The sequence below is a fragment of the Molothrus ater genome, chromosome 3 (assembly GCF_012460135.2).
Source record: "Molothrus ater isolate BHLD 08-10-18 breed brown headed cowbird chromosome 3, BPBGC_Mater_1.1, whole genome shotgun sequence".
Taxonomy (NCBI): domain Eukaryota; kingdom Metazoa; phylum Chordata; class Aves; order Passeriformes; family Icteridae; genus Molothrus; species Molothrus ater.
In genome coordinates, this window is record NC_050480.2 from 85,563,999 (window position 1) to 85,584,939 (window position 20,941).

At 33.3% G+C, this 20,941-nt stretch overlaps 1 protein-coding gene across 1 annotated transcript in view; it reads right to left on the reverse strand.

The window, feature by feature from the left end:
• The window catches only part of CSMD1 (CUB and Sushi multiple domains 1), a 1,073,317-nt gene that overhangs the window by 249,736 nt on the left and 802,640 nt on the right, over positions 1-20,941 (reverse strand). The window contains 3 exon segments of the mRNA XM_036380277.2: positions 3,282-3,476; positions 5,290-5,616; positions 7,499-7,681. Of these exon segments, the coding sequence (XP_036236170.2) occupies positions 3,282-3,476; positions 5,290-5,616; positions 7,499-7,681 (705 nt within the window).

Here is a 20,941-nt window from a genome sequence, read left to right on the forward strand (position 1 = left end):
CATGTTGATTACTCCCAGTCACCATAGTTTTCTTCATTTTGTCCTGTTTTTGGCTTGGACAAAGTTAATGTTCTCGCAGTAGCCTTGAGGGGGCAGAGTTTGGAGCTATGTGGGCACACCTGGGTGGTTATTCTATACACTCACAGCATCTCTGTGGGTCAGAAGTCAGGAACTTCACTTGCAAGAAGAAGAGAATGTGAATATGACATGGGGTGGAGGAAAAACTTGAGCAGCAGGATCTGGGGGGCATTTTATCTTTGTATTGGTGGCCACCCACACTTGGAGCCTGGTTGGGTGTGTTGGTCAGTCAGGCAGTGGGTGAGCACTTTTTGTATGTAAATTGCCCTCTCCTATACTTTTGTTATTAATATTGTTGTTCTTACTATCTTATCTCATTGCTGTTTCCCTATCTCAACTCAGAATATCTGCCTTTTGTCTCACTCCCACAGGAGGGGGTGGAGGGGGAAAGAGCAGCTGCATGTGGCCTAATTTCCAGCAGGGTTTAAACCACAGCACATGGTTTGGAAATGGTTCCAAGAAATATTGTTGCCTCACCTTTCCCAGTGATAGAGATAAGACCTGTAGCTCTTCAGAGCCTCTCTCTTTCCATTCTCCAAGACTGGAATTTGCTTTCTTCCAGCCCTTAGGGATATACCTGGTTTAAACCAGCTTCCCAAGATATTGAGTGACCTTGTGATGTCATTGGACGGCTTATTCAAAAATCTTGGCTGCATCCCATCAGACCCATTCCTCTATGTCAAATTTGTTTGAACGTTCTCTAACCTGATCCTCCTCCATAAAAAGTTAAAAAAAAAAAATGTATTGCAAGAGGGCTGTGAAAATGACAGGGCTAGACAGAGGCATTTTTCAGAGCAAAATTAAAGAACTTTGGAACAGGATTAAACAACAGCAGAAATGACAGAAAAAATTTAGGAAAACATGAGTGCCTTAAAAATTTAAGCTGCCATGGCACAGGGCCTTGGGATGTTATGTTTTACTAAAGGCTATGGCACAGCTTAACAGAGGAACACTTTCAAGGTCAGGTAAATATATCTTAGTATCATTTATATTGTCCTCATAGAAGAAGTCAATGATATTATCAGAAAATTCTACATTTCAGTGCAGGAAATCTTTCTAGATTTCTTCTGTTTCTCTAAGCAGTGACAAACCTACCTATTATTCCATATAGAAATGGATGGCAACATGAGTTTGTGAGTTGTAAATTAATATGCCTAATTTTATTTCAATGTTTTTAGCAACACAAAAAAAACTAATCAAAGAGGTTTTTTTTTTATTTCAGTTGACTTGCACTAGCCTCAAGGAATTTTTTCCAGATTTGAGCGATAAAAGCAACCCACAAATCCTGAAACACTCTGAATTTTCTTTGAAGCAAAATGACAGGCCAGTAAAATGACATTTACCTTACATGTGTATAGTTAATGAGGAAATCAATTTATTCCATAGTGTTTTTTTTAAAATTAGTATCATCATACTATGAACAAGAACAGTCCTAAGACTGTTGATCCTCAACTGATTATAGCACTTCATGTACATCATTTACTTCATGTATTTCAGGTGTTGCTTACAGAGACAGTTATGTATGAAAAAAACACAGAGCACAGCAACAACAAAAAAAAAAACCAACAGCTGTTCAGAAATCTCAGACAGCTAGAAGCAAACTAAATCATGCTTAGGATTCTTAGTCCATAATCCAAGCCCAGAAACTCTTTCAATTACCAAGAGAATCCACATCAGAAAGGAACATATCCTGAACCGAACTACTTCCTTCTATAAAAGAAACAAAGAACAAAATCTTAAAAAAAAAAACAACAAACCAAACCAACAACAACAACAAAAAAAAAAACAAAACAAAAAAACCAAAAAAAAAACCAAACAAAAAAAAACCCCCAAGCCAGTTCATTAGTTTAATCTTTTCCTCATTAAAAACCAAGTAAACATTCCAGAAGGTTCAAGGAAAGGATAACTGAGGGGCATCTATATATTTTCTGGAAAAGTAATTTCTACAATTTTTTTTCCTCTCTTTTTTTCTCTCTTTGTTTTTTTTCCCTTCAAAGTGCTCATCTTTGGTCTTTATCTATGCATTTTCAAAAATAAAATGACACAAAGATTACACTGAATACCTTAACAATTGAATCTAGTGTTTCAAAATGAGAAAAAAATCTTCTGACAGAAAACAACACCCTACTCCCTGCTTTGGAGTAGACTGGGTTTGCTCTAAGAACAAAGGAAAAACCCTGCTCCACTGTAAAACATGCTTTAATCAGGGTCAGCAATTTTGCTAGTACAACATCCAGGCTTACATACACTTCTGACAGACTGCAGACATGGAAGGGTTCTTCAATATTTTAAAATTTTCTTTGAAATGCACAGTCTTATGAAAACTGAGTTCTCAAATGGCCGAAATAGCAAGTGATATGATCCAGATCCTTAAGTAATTGCAATGACACTATAATGACTGAAATTAATTGAAATGTGCGATTTAGAAGGTTTGGATTAGTTGTCCCAAAAAATCCTTTTAAACTGTAGTCTATGGATCTATGTATCTATTGTTTAATAAAATGTATACACTTTGAACATGAGTTTTAAAAAAAAACATACTTTAGTAATTTATTAAATGCACTCATCTGCCTTGAATTTAGACCTATCAGTTCAGCATCAAGCAATTCTTCTTACTGTATTTCATTCTAAGGAGAGTTTTCAACCTTAGTAGATATCATCTTAGTCTATTTATTCACCTAAGAAAGGAAAGCAAATAAATACGTAAATTTTTTGGGACTATCATGGATATTAAACATAGCTCTGGTTTTCACTATATTTCTCAGAAATAAGTATACTGCAGGTTATATTATTACACACAGAAATTCAGGTATACTTTCATTTTGAGAAAGTTAAAGGGGAAAATTTTCAAAAAGGACTTCTAAATGGAAGCTTTATTTACTTCCTATGTGTTAGATAATTGTTCTTCAGTATGTACAGCCAAAACTGTTATAGCAGTTATAATTCACAACTGAGTAATGATGGTGACAATCAGGACTTGGAAACAATAGCAACCAGATTTTTAGAATGCTAATTTATTCCAAGAATATAAAAGCAAGCTATCTTGTTTCTATTACTGTGCTCTCACTTGGCTGGAAGTGTTAAGATGAATTAATAACTTCAGGTAAAGCAGTCTTATTTATGTGCAAAATGTAAAAAGTAAGCTAAATTTAAATAGTGTCATTATTCAAGCTGTAGGTGCAAAGTAAAGGTTGTGCCCTTACCTTCACAACGTGGGACAGTGGAGCTCCATACTACATTTCCATCTTGCATAATACAGGTTATGGATTCAGAGCCTTGAGTCTTCACAAAGCCATCATCACAGTGAAAGGAAACGGAACTTCCCAGAAGGAATCTGTCTCCAAAACGCCTCCCATTTATAGGAATGCCTGGATCGTGACACTCATTCTGACCAAAGGCTGATAAAAACAAAGTAATAATGTTGGTAATAAAACCCACAATAGTAGCAATAATAAAACTCATCTATTTAAACTTTGTGTCTTGTTTTTTGGAGGAGGAGGAGAATAATATTGCAGTTGTAATGCAGTATATGTAACATATATAATATAGTAATATATACTTCAAAGTATAGAAAATTTCTCAATAAAAAGTCAGCTTCAAATCCAATGACATGCAACATAGTTGGAATTCAGAAGTTTTGATGTATATGTGGCTTAGATACACAAGAATAGTTTGTCTAAATTTTCCTCTGGACAAAATCCAGCTGTTTTGCCTCTAACATAAGGGAATTGGGATTGTCTAAGCCAAAGAAAGGGAGGTTGAGGAGAGCCCCCATTGCTCCCTACAGCTACCTGGAAAGAGGTTGTAGCAAAGTGAATATTGGCCTCCTCTCACAGGTACTAAGTGATAAAACAAGAGGAAAGGGCTTCCCCTTTTTTCTTCCTGCCATTTTTCTAAGGAAAAAATTATCCCCTCCTATAAAAGCAAAAGAGCAATTTAAGCATCTAAGACTTAAAAAAGATTGAAATCAATGAATTCCAGCCTTATGTGGGGAATCTTTCCAAACAATGCAAGAAAACGCCTTGGCCACAAAAACTATTATTTTAATTGGCACAACACAGAAACAGTTCAAAAGGTCTCAAAGACAACTTTATTGTCGATTAACTTCTATAATCTTAGAAGATAATTTCTTCAGTTAAAATGATAACTTCTGTATAAGTAGTGTCTTTGAATGACTCATAAAACTTTTAGGAGAGTTAGCAATCTATGGCAAATGTAAAAATGTTTTCTAGAAGACAATACTGTTACTGTTACTGTTTTCTATTGAGGGTATTGTTTAGTAATATCTTTTTATATAAACAAAACAGAGGGCCATCTGTAGCCAGATATTTCTTAGCCTGGTTGCCCAAACAAGAGACACTTATTTTCTCAGCAGCTCTCTATATGTACATGACCAGCAGGCCCACATTTAACAGCTTTTGGACTGGTTGTCCAGTTACAATTAAACTTTGTGCATTTGAGAATTGCCTTCTCAAAGGTAGCACATCCTTAAAATTTGTAAAGGGACAGGAGCCAGGTAGAAGAATGATTCTAAATTCGTGTACTCTTATAGGAAAGGCTTCTGCATCAGTTCAGCTGTGTTCTAGAAACTAGAAAAACCACAGAGTGTAACTGCTATGGGTAATGCAAAAAAGAACATTCTATTCATAGGGGTTTGTATTCTTGGATTCCACCCCATTCATCTAGAAAAAAACATACAAAAGCAAAACACCATCCCTCAACTATTTATTTGTATTGTTGATTACTATTATGCTTTTCTGATTACTATTTGGGATCAAAGATTAATACCTTTATGAACTTATTCCTGATGGTTCCACTGAGAAGTATATTAAATTACATGCACTGGATACTTTGATGTGAAAGACCTGGACTTTAGGTATGGGATCTGCATTTACACAGTATGAATAAAAAAGACAAATAATAAATAATGAAGGGAATTCCTCAGCACTGTAACAATTAAAATAAATAAATGATAAAGATTCAGATAAGCTAAGGAATACAAGGAAGATACCTGAAAATAGTGCAATTATACAATCATTACAATTTACTTCTGAAATAAATATAAATATAAATATAAATATAAATATAAATATAAATATAAATATAAATATAAATATAAATATAAATATAAATATAAATATAAATATAAATATGTTTTAATTACTATAAAGAAAGCATATATCTAAGCATAAAATAAAAAGCAGTTCTTACTTGTGTAAGTGATATTAAATCCTCTTCCCGTGGTAGAGTGATCTGACTGAAATTCAAGTCTTACTATGTGCCCACTACTAGCCAATTGAGAAGGGACCTCATTGCCAGAAAATGTGCCAAGAGGCGGTAAATCTGAAATCCCATCATCTTTGATTGTAAGGTAGTCAAATTGAGGTTCTACATCAAAGTCGTTGAAAATCAGATGGATTCTGCTTCCCGGCTCTGAGATAATTAACCAAACACAGTTCATATTGTTCCCATATTCCTCAGGATAATTTGGAGAAAGAATAATTCCAGATGGTGTGGTGAAGTTGAAGAAACATGAGACTAAAGGAAAGAACAAAAAGATTCTCAAAATGCTATCCACAACTTTATGAATGTTTGTCTTTCTATTTTTTTTAATTATTATTATTCTTGTGGAAAAGGATGAGTTTGAAGCCTGGATGCCAAAACTACTATACATACAATCAGAAAATGTTTAACTCCTTCAGAAAAGTTCTCCAATGTTTTGTCTCCCAAGTGAATCCGAGTGACTGAAGCAGGGCCTCCAAGAGATTTGCATGTAGCGAATACCAAGAAAGTAAAAGTAATGCTCGACGCATCAGAATTTGCAAAAAATTGACAGGTTTGTTCTAAAATCAAAATATGATGTCCAAATTTGAATGATTTTTTTTCCAAATATGCATTAAACTATTTAACAATCAAACTAATCAAGCGCAAGGGCCAGTTTTGTCTGTAGTCTAGAAAGTTCATTCTGATGCAAATAACAGTGGAATTTTAGATGTGACTGAATCAAGAAATCTTAAGAGTATATGGTTCTGAACTTATTTTACCCTAGTTTTCCTTTGATGGTGTAGAAAAAAACCAAAAATTATTCATAGCTATAATCCTTTGTTACTATTTTGAGCCAATTTTCATCAAGATATTGCCTAACCGGTTTCAGAGTTTTGACCAATACCTTGTGACTGGTACTGTAGGCAGAAATACAGTATATTCAGAAAGGGTAAGACTCACTGAATATTAGTTAACACAAAGGACAACCATTATTCAGCTCTTCAAATGTGTCAAACTGAACTCAGTGTATGTAAATAGATGTTATATTCAATGCTTTTTCATGGGGCATGTGCATATGTAACACTGGAAGCACAGTAAAATAATTTACATGGTCAACACAAACTGATATAGCAATCCAATGCAATACAGCACCATGAAGAAACACAACTTGTGTCTTCCAAGGGAACTGCAGCTGAACTGTCTCTGTGCCTAGGCTTTACATGCTAAGACACAATTCAGCATGCAAGGCCTATTGAGGATTATTCTGGTCCAGAGCAATCTTGCTCAGTTTGTCAAGTCCTGTACCAACACAGCTTCAAAGTACATACATGTCCAAACACAATAGGTTCAAAGTACATACATGTCCAAACCTTACACAGATTGTGATGGTTGTCAAATCCAGTACTGATTTGTATGACTCTTTATAGAAAAAATTTAACACAATCTGCACAACTGGAGTGCCTAATATACCTGTGTACTTGAAAGATTTCCTCTATCTTACAAGAAGGAAGAAAAAAGAAAAGGAAAAAATCGAACCCAACCCAACTAGACTGTACCCCCCCAAAAAACCCACCCAAACAAACAAAAAAAACCAAAAACCCAAGCAAACACAAAAAATCCTAACCCAACAACCCTCTTTTAACAACAAATATATTTTATCTTTTAAACAAAAATCACAACTAATGACCTTTCCTAAACTTTTCCTATGTTTGATATTCTTAACTTCTTTATATTCATATTCACACCTTTTTGATATATTACATTAAAAAAAAAAGCCAATCTTTTCTTATGTGGGTTTGCAGGCTGTTTTGCACTGCCTGAATGAAACCTGTATGTGCCACAGAGTCCTTTTGAATGCTTTTCTGCTATTAGGAATTCCTAATTTAGAATCTAATTCAACACACACTTACATGATGAGTATTAAGTGGTTCAATTACATAAAAAATGAGTGTAAAGATCATTCTAAAAACAGTCCTGGGTGACGTTCCCCATACATGAGCCACTAAGACAATTGAAAAAAAAAAAAAACAAACCATGATGGAAAAAGTCTTCAAGGTACTTTGAAGTATTCTCCTGTTGATTAGTCACAAAGGTTAAGAAATGCAAGAGGTTAAGGTCAGAAAAATAGCACAGAAAAAAATATAATAATTCTTACAAACACAGCTGGGTTTGTTGCCAGACCACTGGTTATTTTGTTGACATGTAATCGTTCTCTCTCCCACCAGTTCAAAAGCTGCTTGACATTCAAAGGTAAGTGTGTCTCCATGCAGAAAACTGCTGCCGGTCCTTTTCCCATATGATGGAATTCCAGGATCTCCACAACCTCCTTTCTCTATTTCTGAATATTGAAAAATTCAAATGCAATAATAAGGAACATACATTTTCAATCAATTCATATGTCAGTATCAGAAATATTTTCAAAATATTTGGTATTATACATTAAACTATTTACAGCTGAAAATGAACTAGAGGTAAATGCTGTGCAACTGCCTCAAAGATGACTTAGGATCTAAAGCTCTTTCACAAGCTAATAGCTTCCATACCTGCATTGCTGCATTGCTGAAAATAACAAAATACTTATATTTAACTGCATGACTGCACCAAATTACCACATATTTGAAGGTAAAATTATAAAGCCACAGTCTCCATCCTACCCAAGGAGACATAGTAAATGTAGATCATTTTTCTCACAAAGTTGTACTCATACTGAAGATTCTCTTAACTCTCACATCTGCAACTCCATTTATAAGTCTATTAACAATATGATTAAAAGTATAAAATTTCCTAATAGAGTCAATAGATTTCAGTTTAAAATAGCTGAAGTATAATGAAAACAAAATTGAGGAATTATTTCTAAATCACAAACTTTAAATTAGAGTCACATTTTTCCCAACCACATTCAGCTCTGCTGAAAATAAATTAAAATTTTGGATAATTCTTCAATATATTCTCTAGGAGCTCTGTTTCTTAAATTATTTAATTTGTAAATCTCAAATCTACATAAACCAGATAAGGCTATAAAAAATTCAAGTCTTATGAAATTTATGAATACCATAAGTATTAGAAAACATAAGTATTAATTGCCTGTGACAGAATCATCTTACAAAATACTACACACATGGCTGCTCATCAAAAAATGAAGGCTCCATTTCTTTGCTATTAAATTGAAAGCAAATTTTTTAAAATTACATTCCTTTGATCAGAAAAAAAATAACAACAAAGCACTTCTGATTCTATAAACTGTGTTGCTGCACATGTAATGAAATTATGTAAATCTGATTCAAATGGAAGTAAAGTTCTGGGTATTTAAATATTTTACAGTTCAGTCTAAGGTATGAAATCAGAAACATTCAAGATAACAAGAAAATTCAACTCACTGAATTAAATATTAACATAATTTAACACAATTTAAAAATGTTTGCTGTCAAATATTGTTAAATCAAATTCTGTTAAATCCTGGCAGAAGTGTATACCTTGACCCAGAACAGAAATTTTAAGATACAGGATACAAAATTATGACATGTGAAATCAATCCACTATGTTTACACCGTTAAAGCAGTCATTAACAAATTGTTGACAGACATGTTGAGAAAGGTATGGCACATATTTCACAATATGATAGTTTCTTAGACCTGCTAGTGATGCTGTGCCTGATGCACCCATTATTATTTTATTTAAATAATTTGTCTCAGCAGAAAGTTAGAATGTATAAATTAATAAAAACATTTTCCAAAATGTCCAGTACACAAATACAAAACACAGATAAAACACTGTGAGGGAAATTTTATAAAGAATATTTATAAATAATGATTCAAAATTATACCTACAAATGCTTTAATATAGCTCCTATTTGTCTGCTCCTAGTGAGATATTGACTTTTACTTCCACAGAATAGCACTGAAAACCTATCTTTTCAGCTATGCACATCTTTACGTACTTCATGAAAATGTGGGGAGCCACAGAAAATTGGAATACACATTTTAATGATATTTTAGAAGTTCATCTCCCCCACTGACAGCATGCTGTATCTAATTGAGCATGTGAGAATGATCATAAACTCTTTGCCAAACTTAGGAGACAAACCAAATCCTTTTTTATTCTTAATGTTCTTCCTCCTTTTTATTCTTAATATTCTTCCTTCATCCAGGAATGTCCATATGGGCATATAGTGGTATACAATTCAGATTTGTAAATATCTTATTTTCAAGCACAAAAACCATACACAAATTAAAAATATTAACACTAATTTCAGATAAAACATTTAAAATATGTTTCATTCATTGGAAAAATAGTTTTAATAAAATATGTCTTATAAAAAACAACTGACTAATAAATTTCAGGTTCTGTAAAACACAATAGAAGGATTTTTGAATCAATTAATTTTACATTTAAAAGCCAAATAACTCAAAAAATGTCAAAAATAATTACATTAACTTTATTTATATTTAAACATCCAGGGTCTGTGTGTGTTTGTTCAACATAAAAACAATACAGAAAATATGGCTGATACATAAAACACTTCTGAGGATGTCTTATTTGCATTTTGACAATAAATAGCTTGAAAAATTCCATCCAGGTGTAGGAATCCATTTCTTCACAAACCTTAAATTGAAGACTGTATGTATCCCTAACAAGAAATCTACTCTAGTCAAAAGTTATTCAGGCTGAAAGACAACACTCATTGTAATTCATAGAGTCATCATAGGATCATAGAATTTGGATTTGAAGGGGCCTTAAAGATCTCCTACTTCTAGCCCCTTTGTCATGGACAGGAATACCTTCCACTAGGCCCAAGTTCCTCAGAACTGGCCTGGCCTTTAATATTCCCAGGGATGAGGTATCCACGACTTTTCTTGGCAACCTGTTCCAGTGCCTCAGCACCCTCACAATAAATAGTTTCTTCCTAAAATCTAATCTAGAACTGCACTCCTATTGGAAACAGGGAGTCCCCAACCAAGGAATGAATGATGAGTAGGACTCCATGGATATCAGAAGGCTAATTAATTCCTTTGTTATACTATATTATGCTATGCTATATTACACTATGTTACATTACATCTAAACTGAATCTGCCAAGCACCCAACAGAATCCCATGACTGTCAGCTGACCATCCTGATACACATACACATGAATTCAATTGGTCAGTGAATCAAAACACACTAGAATCCAATTACCAATTCCCTTCAGGTAAACAATCTTCCACAATGCGTTCCACTTTGTCACAACACAGGCGCAGCAAATGAGATAAGAATTGTTTTGGTCATTCTTTTCTCTGCTTTTCTCACTGCTTCTCCCTGGTTCAGAGAATGTGAATCCCACACCTCCTTCAGTTTAAAACCATTCCCCCTTGCCCTGTCATTAGATGCTGTTATGAAAAGCCCCTCTGCAGCTCTTTTGAAGGCTCCCATTTGGTACTGGAAGGTGCTCTAAGGTGTTCACAGAAAGGGTTGTCAAGCATTGGACCAGGCTGCTCAGGGAAGTGGCTGAGTCACCATCCCAGTAGTATTTAAACAATATGTAGATGTGGCACTGAGGGATATAATTTAATCGGGGTTAATGGTTAGACTGATGATATTAAATAATTTTCTGATTCTCTTTAGTCAAAAGCTACATTTCATTACATTAACAATCCAAAACTAAGGGAAGATGCAGAAGTCCAAACTAATGGTTTTGTATTTATACATAAAGAATACTCTTTCTTTAGATCTACAGTAGTAGCTGTGTAATAATTTCCAAACTTTTTCTGTGCTCTGGGATTTTGTACAGATTTTTTTACCTGTTTGACTTGTACTGATTTAGTCATTGAACAATTTTGTAAAATGTCTAAATGCAGCTGAGATGCATTGTGTGTATTGCTCCAACACATGTATGGATTATTGTGTTTCATAAATTAAGAAATGTCCTGTATCAGTTTGCTAAAAAAGAGAACATTTCGGACCAATTCCATTAAAGTTATGTTGAGCTCTTAGAAAATCCTATGGGATAGAAAATGTTTTTAAAATAACAAACATGAAAATAAAATTTATGCTAATTTATTTAGCATGGCAATTAAAGGCCTGTTCTTTTAGGATGATTCTGTGTACTTATTCAGTGTTGAACTTCTTTTGATCTGTGTTCTTAGAGCTCTGTGAACTTCATGAAGTTTGTACATAAACTCTCAAGCCTAAATTTAAACATCAGCTCCCTCTGGTTATCAAAATATTAATATTGATCTTATGCAATTGTTCTTGGCTTTCATGGACCCTCTTTCAATAGCCTTGGGAAACAGACTTTTCATCTTGTTTGTAAACTAGAAATATTTACTCAGTTTCAGGGAATATTCTTTCTTTCATGTTAGAAGAATAACAACATTAGATTTCTGACTGCAAGGTCATATCTCTCTGAATTTAACTGAAAGACATTTCTGTTGCTCTGTTTTCTTTCAAATGAAGAAATGTGGTGATTCAAAAGAGATATTAAGCATTTAAATATGTATCATGACTGCTATTTGAGAGGTGTCGCATTGTAATTCAAGTATTTTTTGATGTAAGGACTTTGATTATGGTATCTGAAATGTTTAATAAAATAATACATGGCTTAGATTTTGAACTCCTAATATTAAAGAGTAATTAATTGTTTTTCCTCTCTTGTTACTAGATTATAAATACACAGTTTAAATTAAATTCTTACTGTTGCTGTATTTTCATTCACACTATCGAATAGTCTAGCTGAGACAATTAGTGAATCATCTAATCATTAAATCTGAATCTGGATACAATCCAAAGAGTATAAATAATAATCTCACACATTAATAATTCAAATGCATAAATACAATTTAAAATAAATACGTGTTTTTAATACATGTGACTTGAGCAAAAATCAGTTTTTGAGATATAAAATAAACTTCAGGTTTTTATCAGAAAATTTAAGTCAATAGCTTTAAAACCTAATTATTTTACAATATTTCATAATTATCATCTTATTTATAGTCAAGATAGATTAAAGGAAGCTGTGAACTGGTGCAGGTATACATTTACCCCTCCACAAAAAAAGAAAAGAGAGTTTAACATTTAAACTCCAAGAGGTCACAGAAATTCATGTTCCATATATGAGAAAAGTGATGATTTATTTTATTTCCTCTTATTCCTCATGCCTCCTTGTGCTAACAGTCATAATACCTAATGTAGTTTAAAAACACAAAGGAGATATTGTTATGCAAGCAAACCCTTATGAAATAAGAAAGGATAGAAAGATGCTCAGGATTGCAGAAGAGGACATGAGAAAAGGAATATTATATACATGATTCCTGCAATGGAACATAGGAACTACTACTAAAAAAGAGAATGGTAAATCAAAACTAATACAAAAAAATATTTCAGATAGTACATAATTGGACTGTAAAAGTGGCTATTAAAGCTAAAATGAGGTTGGCCTACCACTAAAAAGAGGATGGACTTACATGACAATTTTATAAATGATCACAATTTTATCATTATTCCAGTAAATTTCGTCAAAGAAATTTAACAGTGCAATTTATTATCAGTCTCCAAATATAAAAAGAGAAGGCCTTCACAGATTATATAGTTCCCTGCTGCATTTTAAGAGGCTCTCTCACTTTCTCTGAAATGTTTTGTCCTTGCTGTTATCAAAAAGACCACAGATCATATCCAGTAGATTAATTTTTGCTGCTTCCACCTTATTGCATTCTGTACCAATACTTAAAGAAAAACCCAAACATGTCTTCAGAATCAGATTGATGAAAAAAACCCAATTTTTCTAGGAAGTAATTTAAACCAACAGCTCACTATCATAGCATATGATGGCTTGCTGGTAATAATAACACTGTATTGCATCATATCTTATAACAATCCTTGAAAACAATAAAGCAGAAAACAAATTTTATAATATGTGCTTTAAGTTTAATATATACTGTGTACTTAAATATTATGGATGTTATTACAGAAAGCAGAAAAATAAAATGTTGGTTTGTTTACAATCAATTTTACATGTTCAGGGGTTAATGCAGATCAAATATGAACAGCAATGAAGAAAAAGCTTTTTGTTACTTGTTGCAAAAAAAATATATGATACCTACTAACCAAGCATGTTAAATTCATTACCAAAATTTGTAGAAAAATAAATATGGGAAAAAAAAATCATTATTATGAGTTTGGAGGCACAATGATAGGTTCTGATTTGACTAGGACTAGGACTCCAGCAACAGAGGCTCTGGCATACTAAATAATTCTATGAAACTGTAAGCTATTGAAATTGTTAAGAATTATTAGGAAAGGAACAGTGAACAAAATAGAGAATATCATTCTGTCCTCACACAAAAACATTCACAAATTTCATTTCTATGTTGAATTTTGCATATAGTATTGCTCTTTCATTAAAAAAAGGTAAGATTAGAACTAGGGGAGGAAAACAAAACATCAAAGTTACTGAGGAAATGAGAACCAGCTAAATAGGCTGAAAATCTCTTTTTCTGGGTGGTGAAATACATGTGTTCAAAAAGTTGTTGGACAAATACATGGAAGAAAATCTTAGAGACAAAGAAAATCTGAGAGACAAACTATTTAAGGCATGCATCACAGGAAACAGAAAATATTCTGTTTCTTAATTTATCACTATATAATTCACCATTTCCTCCTTAAACACCTATTATTGTCAAGTACCAATATGCTTTTGGTCTCGCTGTAGATTTGTATTCTAATGTTTTGTGATAAGAAACATGATATTGTTCAAATTATAGTGTTCATCTTGCTTTACTACTAGAAAGAGCAGGGTCTGTCAGCACAAAGGACCGAGCAGTGCCCTGAACAAAAAGTTAGCATGGAGTTATTCGGTAGAAATAAACTTGGAATATTAAGGAAAATGGGAAGCACAAAAAAAATAAAGTGCAGCTGCCTCAGAAACTATCAGAATAGGGTAAGGGTGAATATTGTGAAAAGGCAAACCCCAGAATGAGGCAGAAGGCAGTGACAAAACTTGTAGAATTAAACTGTCCTTAAAATTAAGAGAAAGAAAAATAGCTTGTAGGAAAGGAGAATGAAGAACACTTTCTCTTATCTAGATAAAAATGTTTAAATAAAATTAAAAGAAGGGCAGGATAAGAAGAGAACAGCTTAAGGACCGTTTAGAAAACGCAGACTCATTCAAGGGCCCAATTAAATTCAATACTGAAACTGAAGCAGACAATGAACTATTAGCAATTATCTTCAAGAACTTCTGGAGAACAAGGGACATCTCACATGACTGAGCAAGGTCACATCTATTAACTGTTTCAAAAACTGGGGAGAAGAACCAAGGAATTAAAAAAATACCTGTGTATCAAATTGATCCCCTCCAACTAGGAAAATCTTTTATATGCTTTATCTTCCTTTATAAGGGAGTACCCTTCAACATCTGTACTTAAAATTATCTTAAGTCCTGACAAGAAAGACATGGTAGCTATCTAGAAAGAAAATCAATGAGCAGCTACTAGCAAATCATTTCTAACAGGATTGTAAAACCAACACTGATCCTTAGCAAAGTGATGGAACCACCAACATAAAACCACTATTTCTAAAGGGTTAAAAGACAAAAATATAATTACCAGTAGTCAGCATGGTTTTATGGAAAATGTGCCATGTCATACAAACAATATATTATTCAGATTATAAACTCAGATGACACAATATATTGGACCTTTTAAATTAGTGGCACATGGCATTCTAATTAGGAACTGGCATCATAGCAAATTAATTTAACACACAGTAAATGAATTTCCATTAAATAATTGTAGTATTTTGAAGCAAAAATGTGAATAAAGAATAAACATTAGACAATAGAACTTCTTCATTTAGCTTAATCTATACTTTTTTATCCCAATCCTAACAGTTTATTACAGAAATATTACAGAAAAACAATGCCACACTATTTCAAGATGCTTTAACCCAACATATATTGCAGGTGTAGTCTTCTCAAGCACATATACCCATATAAGCACTGCTTTTTCTCATACTCCTAAAATAAACCCTCACCAAAATCTCAAGCCTCTGGCAGCTGAGAATTTTGCAAAATAAAATTAATGTTAGATGGGAAGACCTTATTTTCCTGAGTATCCCCTTCAGTACCTTACAGTGGGTGTGCCTCCACTTTAAAGACCAGGAGTGATAAGTACAGATTCATAATAGAAAATGAAAGATTACAATCACGTGTGGATTTGCTGGAGCTTCAACTCAGTACTTTTCTAATGCCGGTTGTAGAAGTAGTAAGTGCTCAAACAGAAAATGTTAGCTTTGGAAGCAACTGAATGTCCCCATATTAGTACAGTGTGGACATCCAAATAATTTTCCCTTATTATATTTCAGCAAAGAAGCAAGAAGGATGAGTATTGCTCCAAAAATGTTCTTCTGAAGGAAAAAAAAAAAAAAAAAAAGAGAAAACCTCTTTAGGCCTTACTCTCCTCTCCTCTATTCTGCCCCTGTGGGACAAATCCTGCCTTCTAGTGTTGGACTCAGTCCAGCATCTCTTAGCTTTTTTTGGAGATGCACAATTTCTCAAGATCTCAATTTTTCTCTCTTTGATTAACTTTGAGACTTTATTGCATGGACACTTTTTCCATCTAGAGAAAATTTCCTTTTTTTTATCTATATCTTGTATGTTTCATGTTTTTTTGTTGTGCCTCCATCCTTGTTGGCTCTTGTCCCATTGGTCACCCAAGAGTTCTGGGGTGGTGTCCTAGGGACAGGTGGGATTAAGCAAGACAAACTTTCCTTCTCTTTCCAAAGATGTCAACATGGCCAAGGCTTAACAACAGGATGCTTTTGTTTTTTTTTTTTCCCAAAGAAAACACACTTTCTGAGGAACATAACACAAAACTACTGTGTAGACAAGTAAAGGAAATCTCACAGCTTTCAGTCTGGAATTCATTCTGGAAGCTATTCCATATAAACATATCCATATGTACATATAAATTTTTTGTAGGCATAGTATAAATTCACAAAAATAAATGAACAAATTACTAATATTCATGTGCTTATTTCAGTGATAGCAATTAAAAACTGAAATTTCACAGAGTCACATAGAGGAGTCTTCATGAGCATTAACTATCTATTTGACTTAATAGATAGACTGCACTTAGTCTTAAAATTCCATTCAACATCTTGATTTTCCATTTTCACACCCAGAAGAAAAAAGGAAGGAGGACAGGTTGGGTTATGATGGGGATTTAACAGTATTGGTTATTTTGCTGAAAAAAAGTCTCTCTGAATATTGTTTGTATGTAGAGGTTAACTGAATAAACCTAAAAACCCCAGCAAATTGCTACACGGAAATCCTGTGTCTGTTACTATATAGCAAAGCTTAACTGTAGCCTTCATAGAGTAACCAGGATACAATTAAAATCTGCTCATTAAAAAAAAATCATAAAAAATGATTTTAAGAAGTGTTTGATAGATGCAATGTTGTTTTGGTTTGCTGTTTGTGAGTTTTTGGTTTTGATTTTTTTCCAAATAGCACAAGCCAGGGGAGAATGTAAATTTTTTTTATGCTGTTCCTATCAGGTACATGTTCTGGAGAAAGCACAGCCAAATGTCTATAATGTAGACAAGCAAACAGATTAGGAATACTCAGATTATTTTATATACTTTCAATATTGGCAGATTAAAAGACAATCCCAATAAATAGGTTGCACTCACTTTTCTTGAGCATATTGTGAGTTGAAATTAAGAATAGAATAACGTGAATGAATGGAAATTAGGAAAAAAATAAAAATTGAATATTTTTTTACATCTGATTCTTGCTAAAATCTGTTAAAATTCATCCTCCTTCCTCTGCATATTAATTTTACCAAAAAAAAAACCACAGGAGGAACCTCTGGCCATGGTTCCAAGCAGCTGATTAGATTTTGAACCAAACTTAATATGATAATATTTGGAAATACAGTCCAGTAAAGTTCAGTTGCAAGCTGAATAAACTTGAGAAATTATACTCACCAAAACTCATTCACCTTTTCTACAGCATGCTAATACAGTACAATAGAAAAATTAACAGATTAAAGCTATTTTATCATGTTCTCTATAAAGGTGACTGTATAAAAACATTTTACTGTTTCAGAGGTCATAAAGACATTAGAAAACTGAAAGTGGCAACAAATATTAAGACCCTGGAATTATCAAAGATAGATTGAAATGTGGTGAATACTGCAAATCATAGGAAATATCAAAAAAGGTTTGTATCGTCTAGCTTTTTTTCTTTTTGAAGCACTTAAACCCTTAGTTCTGCAAGGAAGGCTATGCAAGTGCACACATGCTAATATTATGGTCTAGCATTGAAACAAAGTCAAATTTATTCACTACCTGAACGAAATGGTCCTAAATTTCTTTTCTTTCAAATGATTGGAAAAACACATCAACAGGCATGACTGGAGATATAGACTGGAAACAGTTAAATATGTATTTACAAGGACTCATGCTTCATTTATTTTTTATATTCCAACTGATACTGTAAGAGTATTTGCAAAACATTTGCTACTTTATTTTGCATCTACTTGTAATGATTTTGTTTGAAAGTAAATAGTGTTCTGCGTTCCGAAAGTTCCTTCAGCATCACGCTATTCTTTGGACACTGAAAGGAAAAATAAAGACCCTTTGAAAAGACTACTAATGCCAAGCCTATGAGTGAATTGCAAAGGAAATGCTGTTTTAAAATCTTTCCAAGAAGGATGCATAATGTCCTACTGAAGAGAGGCCTGGCCATGGCTATGCTGGCCCAGAAAGGTCAGAGGAGAGGTGAAGGTACAAGGCAATAGCAAACTGTTTTTCACTAACAGTCAAGTCATTGTATTCAGCTTCACCTGCACATATATCCCATTTAACGAAGTAAATTACTTTTTGCACTAAAAACCTTCAATCTACAATGTTTTATAACTGATGTTCTGAGAACAACAAGACTCCATATTTCAGATGATCCATCTTCTAGTAAATGTTTTTAATTCTTTATGATTAGAATAAAATTGAGTTTTCAGAAGTGTTCATATGCAAACAGAGCTTGCAAACACACACAATGCTAAGATATTGTATCTTTTGGTAACTTAATTCAGCAATTCTCATGTATAATAAAGAGTCTGAGGGATTTTTTTATATGCTGCCATATATGCAACAAAGAAATCAAATGCACAAAATGCACAAATGCACAATGAAATTTGTCCTTCATAATGTTTTAGATTAGGACGTACTGTTTTTCTCAAATTTCACAACAGCATAAAAATAAGCCACTATTTCAACTGAATAGCAAACCCCTTTAATCTCAATTGCTAATAAAATGAGAGAGCAATATAAAAAAGGCTGCTCTGAAGGATATGCTGACTTTGCAACAAGTGGAGGTGTTAGTATGTCACATCAATTTCAGTCAAAGTGTAAAATTTATGTCTGTTTATGAGCTCAATAGATAAATCATGCAGTGGTTGAAAGGACTTGGGAAAGATAAAAAGTACTGAAGAACTCTGAAGAAGAACATTTATTTCACTCTTTAGTGAAATGAATGTTCTTTTTAGAGGATCTCACTAAGAGACAACTGCGTGTCAGAATCAAAATCTTCAACTGTTAATATTTCCAAAGATCTTCCTTTTGTACCAACTACCAGTATGGTGTTTTCAATAATATTTGAGATTCAAATATAATTTTCCATTTGAAATCATGTGACTGAGTAATCAACACTGACATTTAAGAAATTCAATAAATGAATTTCTATATTCTATACCAACCATAATGAAGGTACAAATGATGCAGAAATTGTTTAATGACCCAAACCTGACTATCTTTTGTCTTTTCATGGTGTTAGTTACTAAAAGAAAACCATACCAATGAACACCAAAATCCTAAAAACTGCAATTTATTTTAGTAAGATGATAATAGGAATCTATCCGAGCTTAAAAAGATGGAAAAATTAATATGAACAAGAAATTCCAGATCTTTTAAAAATCTCAATAACAGCTAAAATGAATCTACTATACAAAAAATATCATTATGTGGGTTGTGCTGAATTCCAGTACAGCATTCCTAAAACACCAGTTTTACTGAATAAATTTGCACCCTATACTAGAAGTTAGCAGTGATGGAGATGGTCTACAGTGGACAGCAATCAGGACTCCAAGGATTTGCATGAAATCAGAAGATTTGTATGGAGAACACTGATGTCAAACACCAACACTCTGATGATAAAGCCCTGGGCAGGTACCTTCGTACCTTTGTACATCCTGGCCTGCCTATGAAGAGCACTTCTGATCCCCCTCCCCTAAAACCGAGGGGTGGCATCTCGGCCATGGCATGACCGTCCCACCGGGTCTGGCCACTCAAAGGAAACATGGAGAATCTCTCCTTCCTTGCTCCTGCTGGGCTTAAACACATCAACATGTACACAAACACACTTCTCCCTAACTAGGAAAAGAACACAATTAAGGCCATTAAAGCCACATGAAAAGACATTCAAAACTGTTGGAACACACATGATGGACTTTGGACCTGGTTAGCATAAGAGATTATCGAATCAGAATGCCTTGGCAAGAGCAAACAGAACTTTGAGGATTAAATCAAGAGTAAACTGAAGATTAAGTCAATACTTTCCAGAAAACAAAATTACATCAAGCTCTGCAAGCAAGGGATATTGCAAAATGTATAAGTTCGTTGATGTAATGATTAACCCAATCATTGTAGAAAAACATTACTAGCCTTCCTAGAATACTATATAAGCATATGTAGTCCACAATAAAGTCAGATTCTGACCGCTTCTCAGTCTCCCTGTCTCTCTTACCATTGCTGATACAAAACTACTCACTCAGGTGTGCCATTGTCCTCAGATCACTGTGATTTAATCCTCTCCAGTGGATTTGCATTCTTCTTTCAAAGAAGATTGAATTGTAGTTATGAAAGGTCAAAATGTCACTGAAGGAGAGCACTTACATAGGGATTTAAGGTAGATTACTCAGCTAAATCTGTACTGTAAATTTATCGTAACTTGTTCATTTTAACATTTATGAGCATCTGCTTGCAGATGTAAGAGACATTTTCAGAAAATAAAGGTAGCTCCTATTCGCAGGGTTTTATCACTGTTTTTCATCAAAAGAATATCAGCTTTTACAGCTGGGTTATCTTAAAAAACAGAACATGGTCTTTATATACAATAACAGTAAATATAAGATTAGGTGTATTATTTTAAAAGCTTATGCAAAATTTACTGAATTAATTTTGTGGTATAAAATGTATTCTAATACACATACAAAAAAAACCACAATATGAAAAAATTTGGGTAAATTTTGAGGGGAGAGATTATACAGATTCTTTGAAATTATTCTAATATATGAAATACCCTTTATATATCTATAAATACATATATATGTATTTTTAAAATGTCTACTACAAAGTTTTGATTGGAAGCAGGATTTTGTGTAGAGTGTCTTAGGGTCATTTTATCTTTTTCTTCAGCTTATAATAAGAATATTCATTTACTATTTTTTATAAGTTACCCTGTGTTGTATCACAAAAAGAATGTAGCATGCTGACATCATGCACATACATGCAGAGAAAATCCTGTGAGCCAAAGTCTGACTCAAATGGTTTTTTTTGTTCCATATAA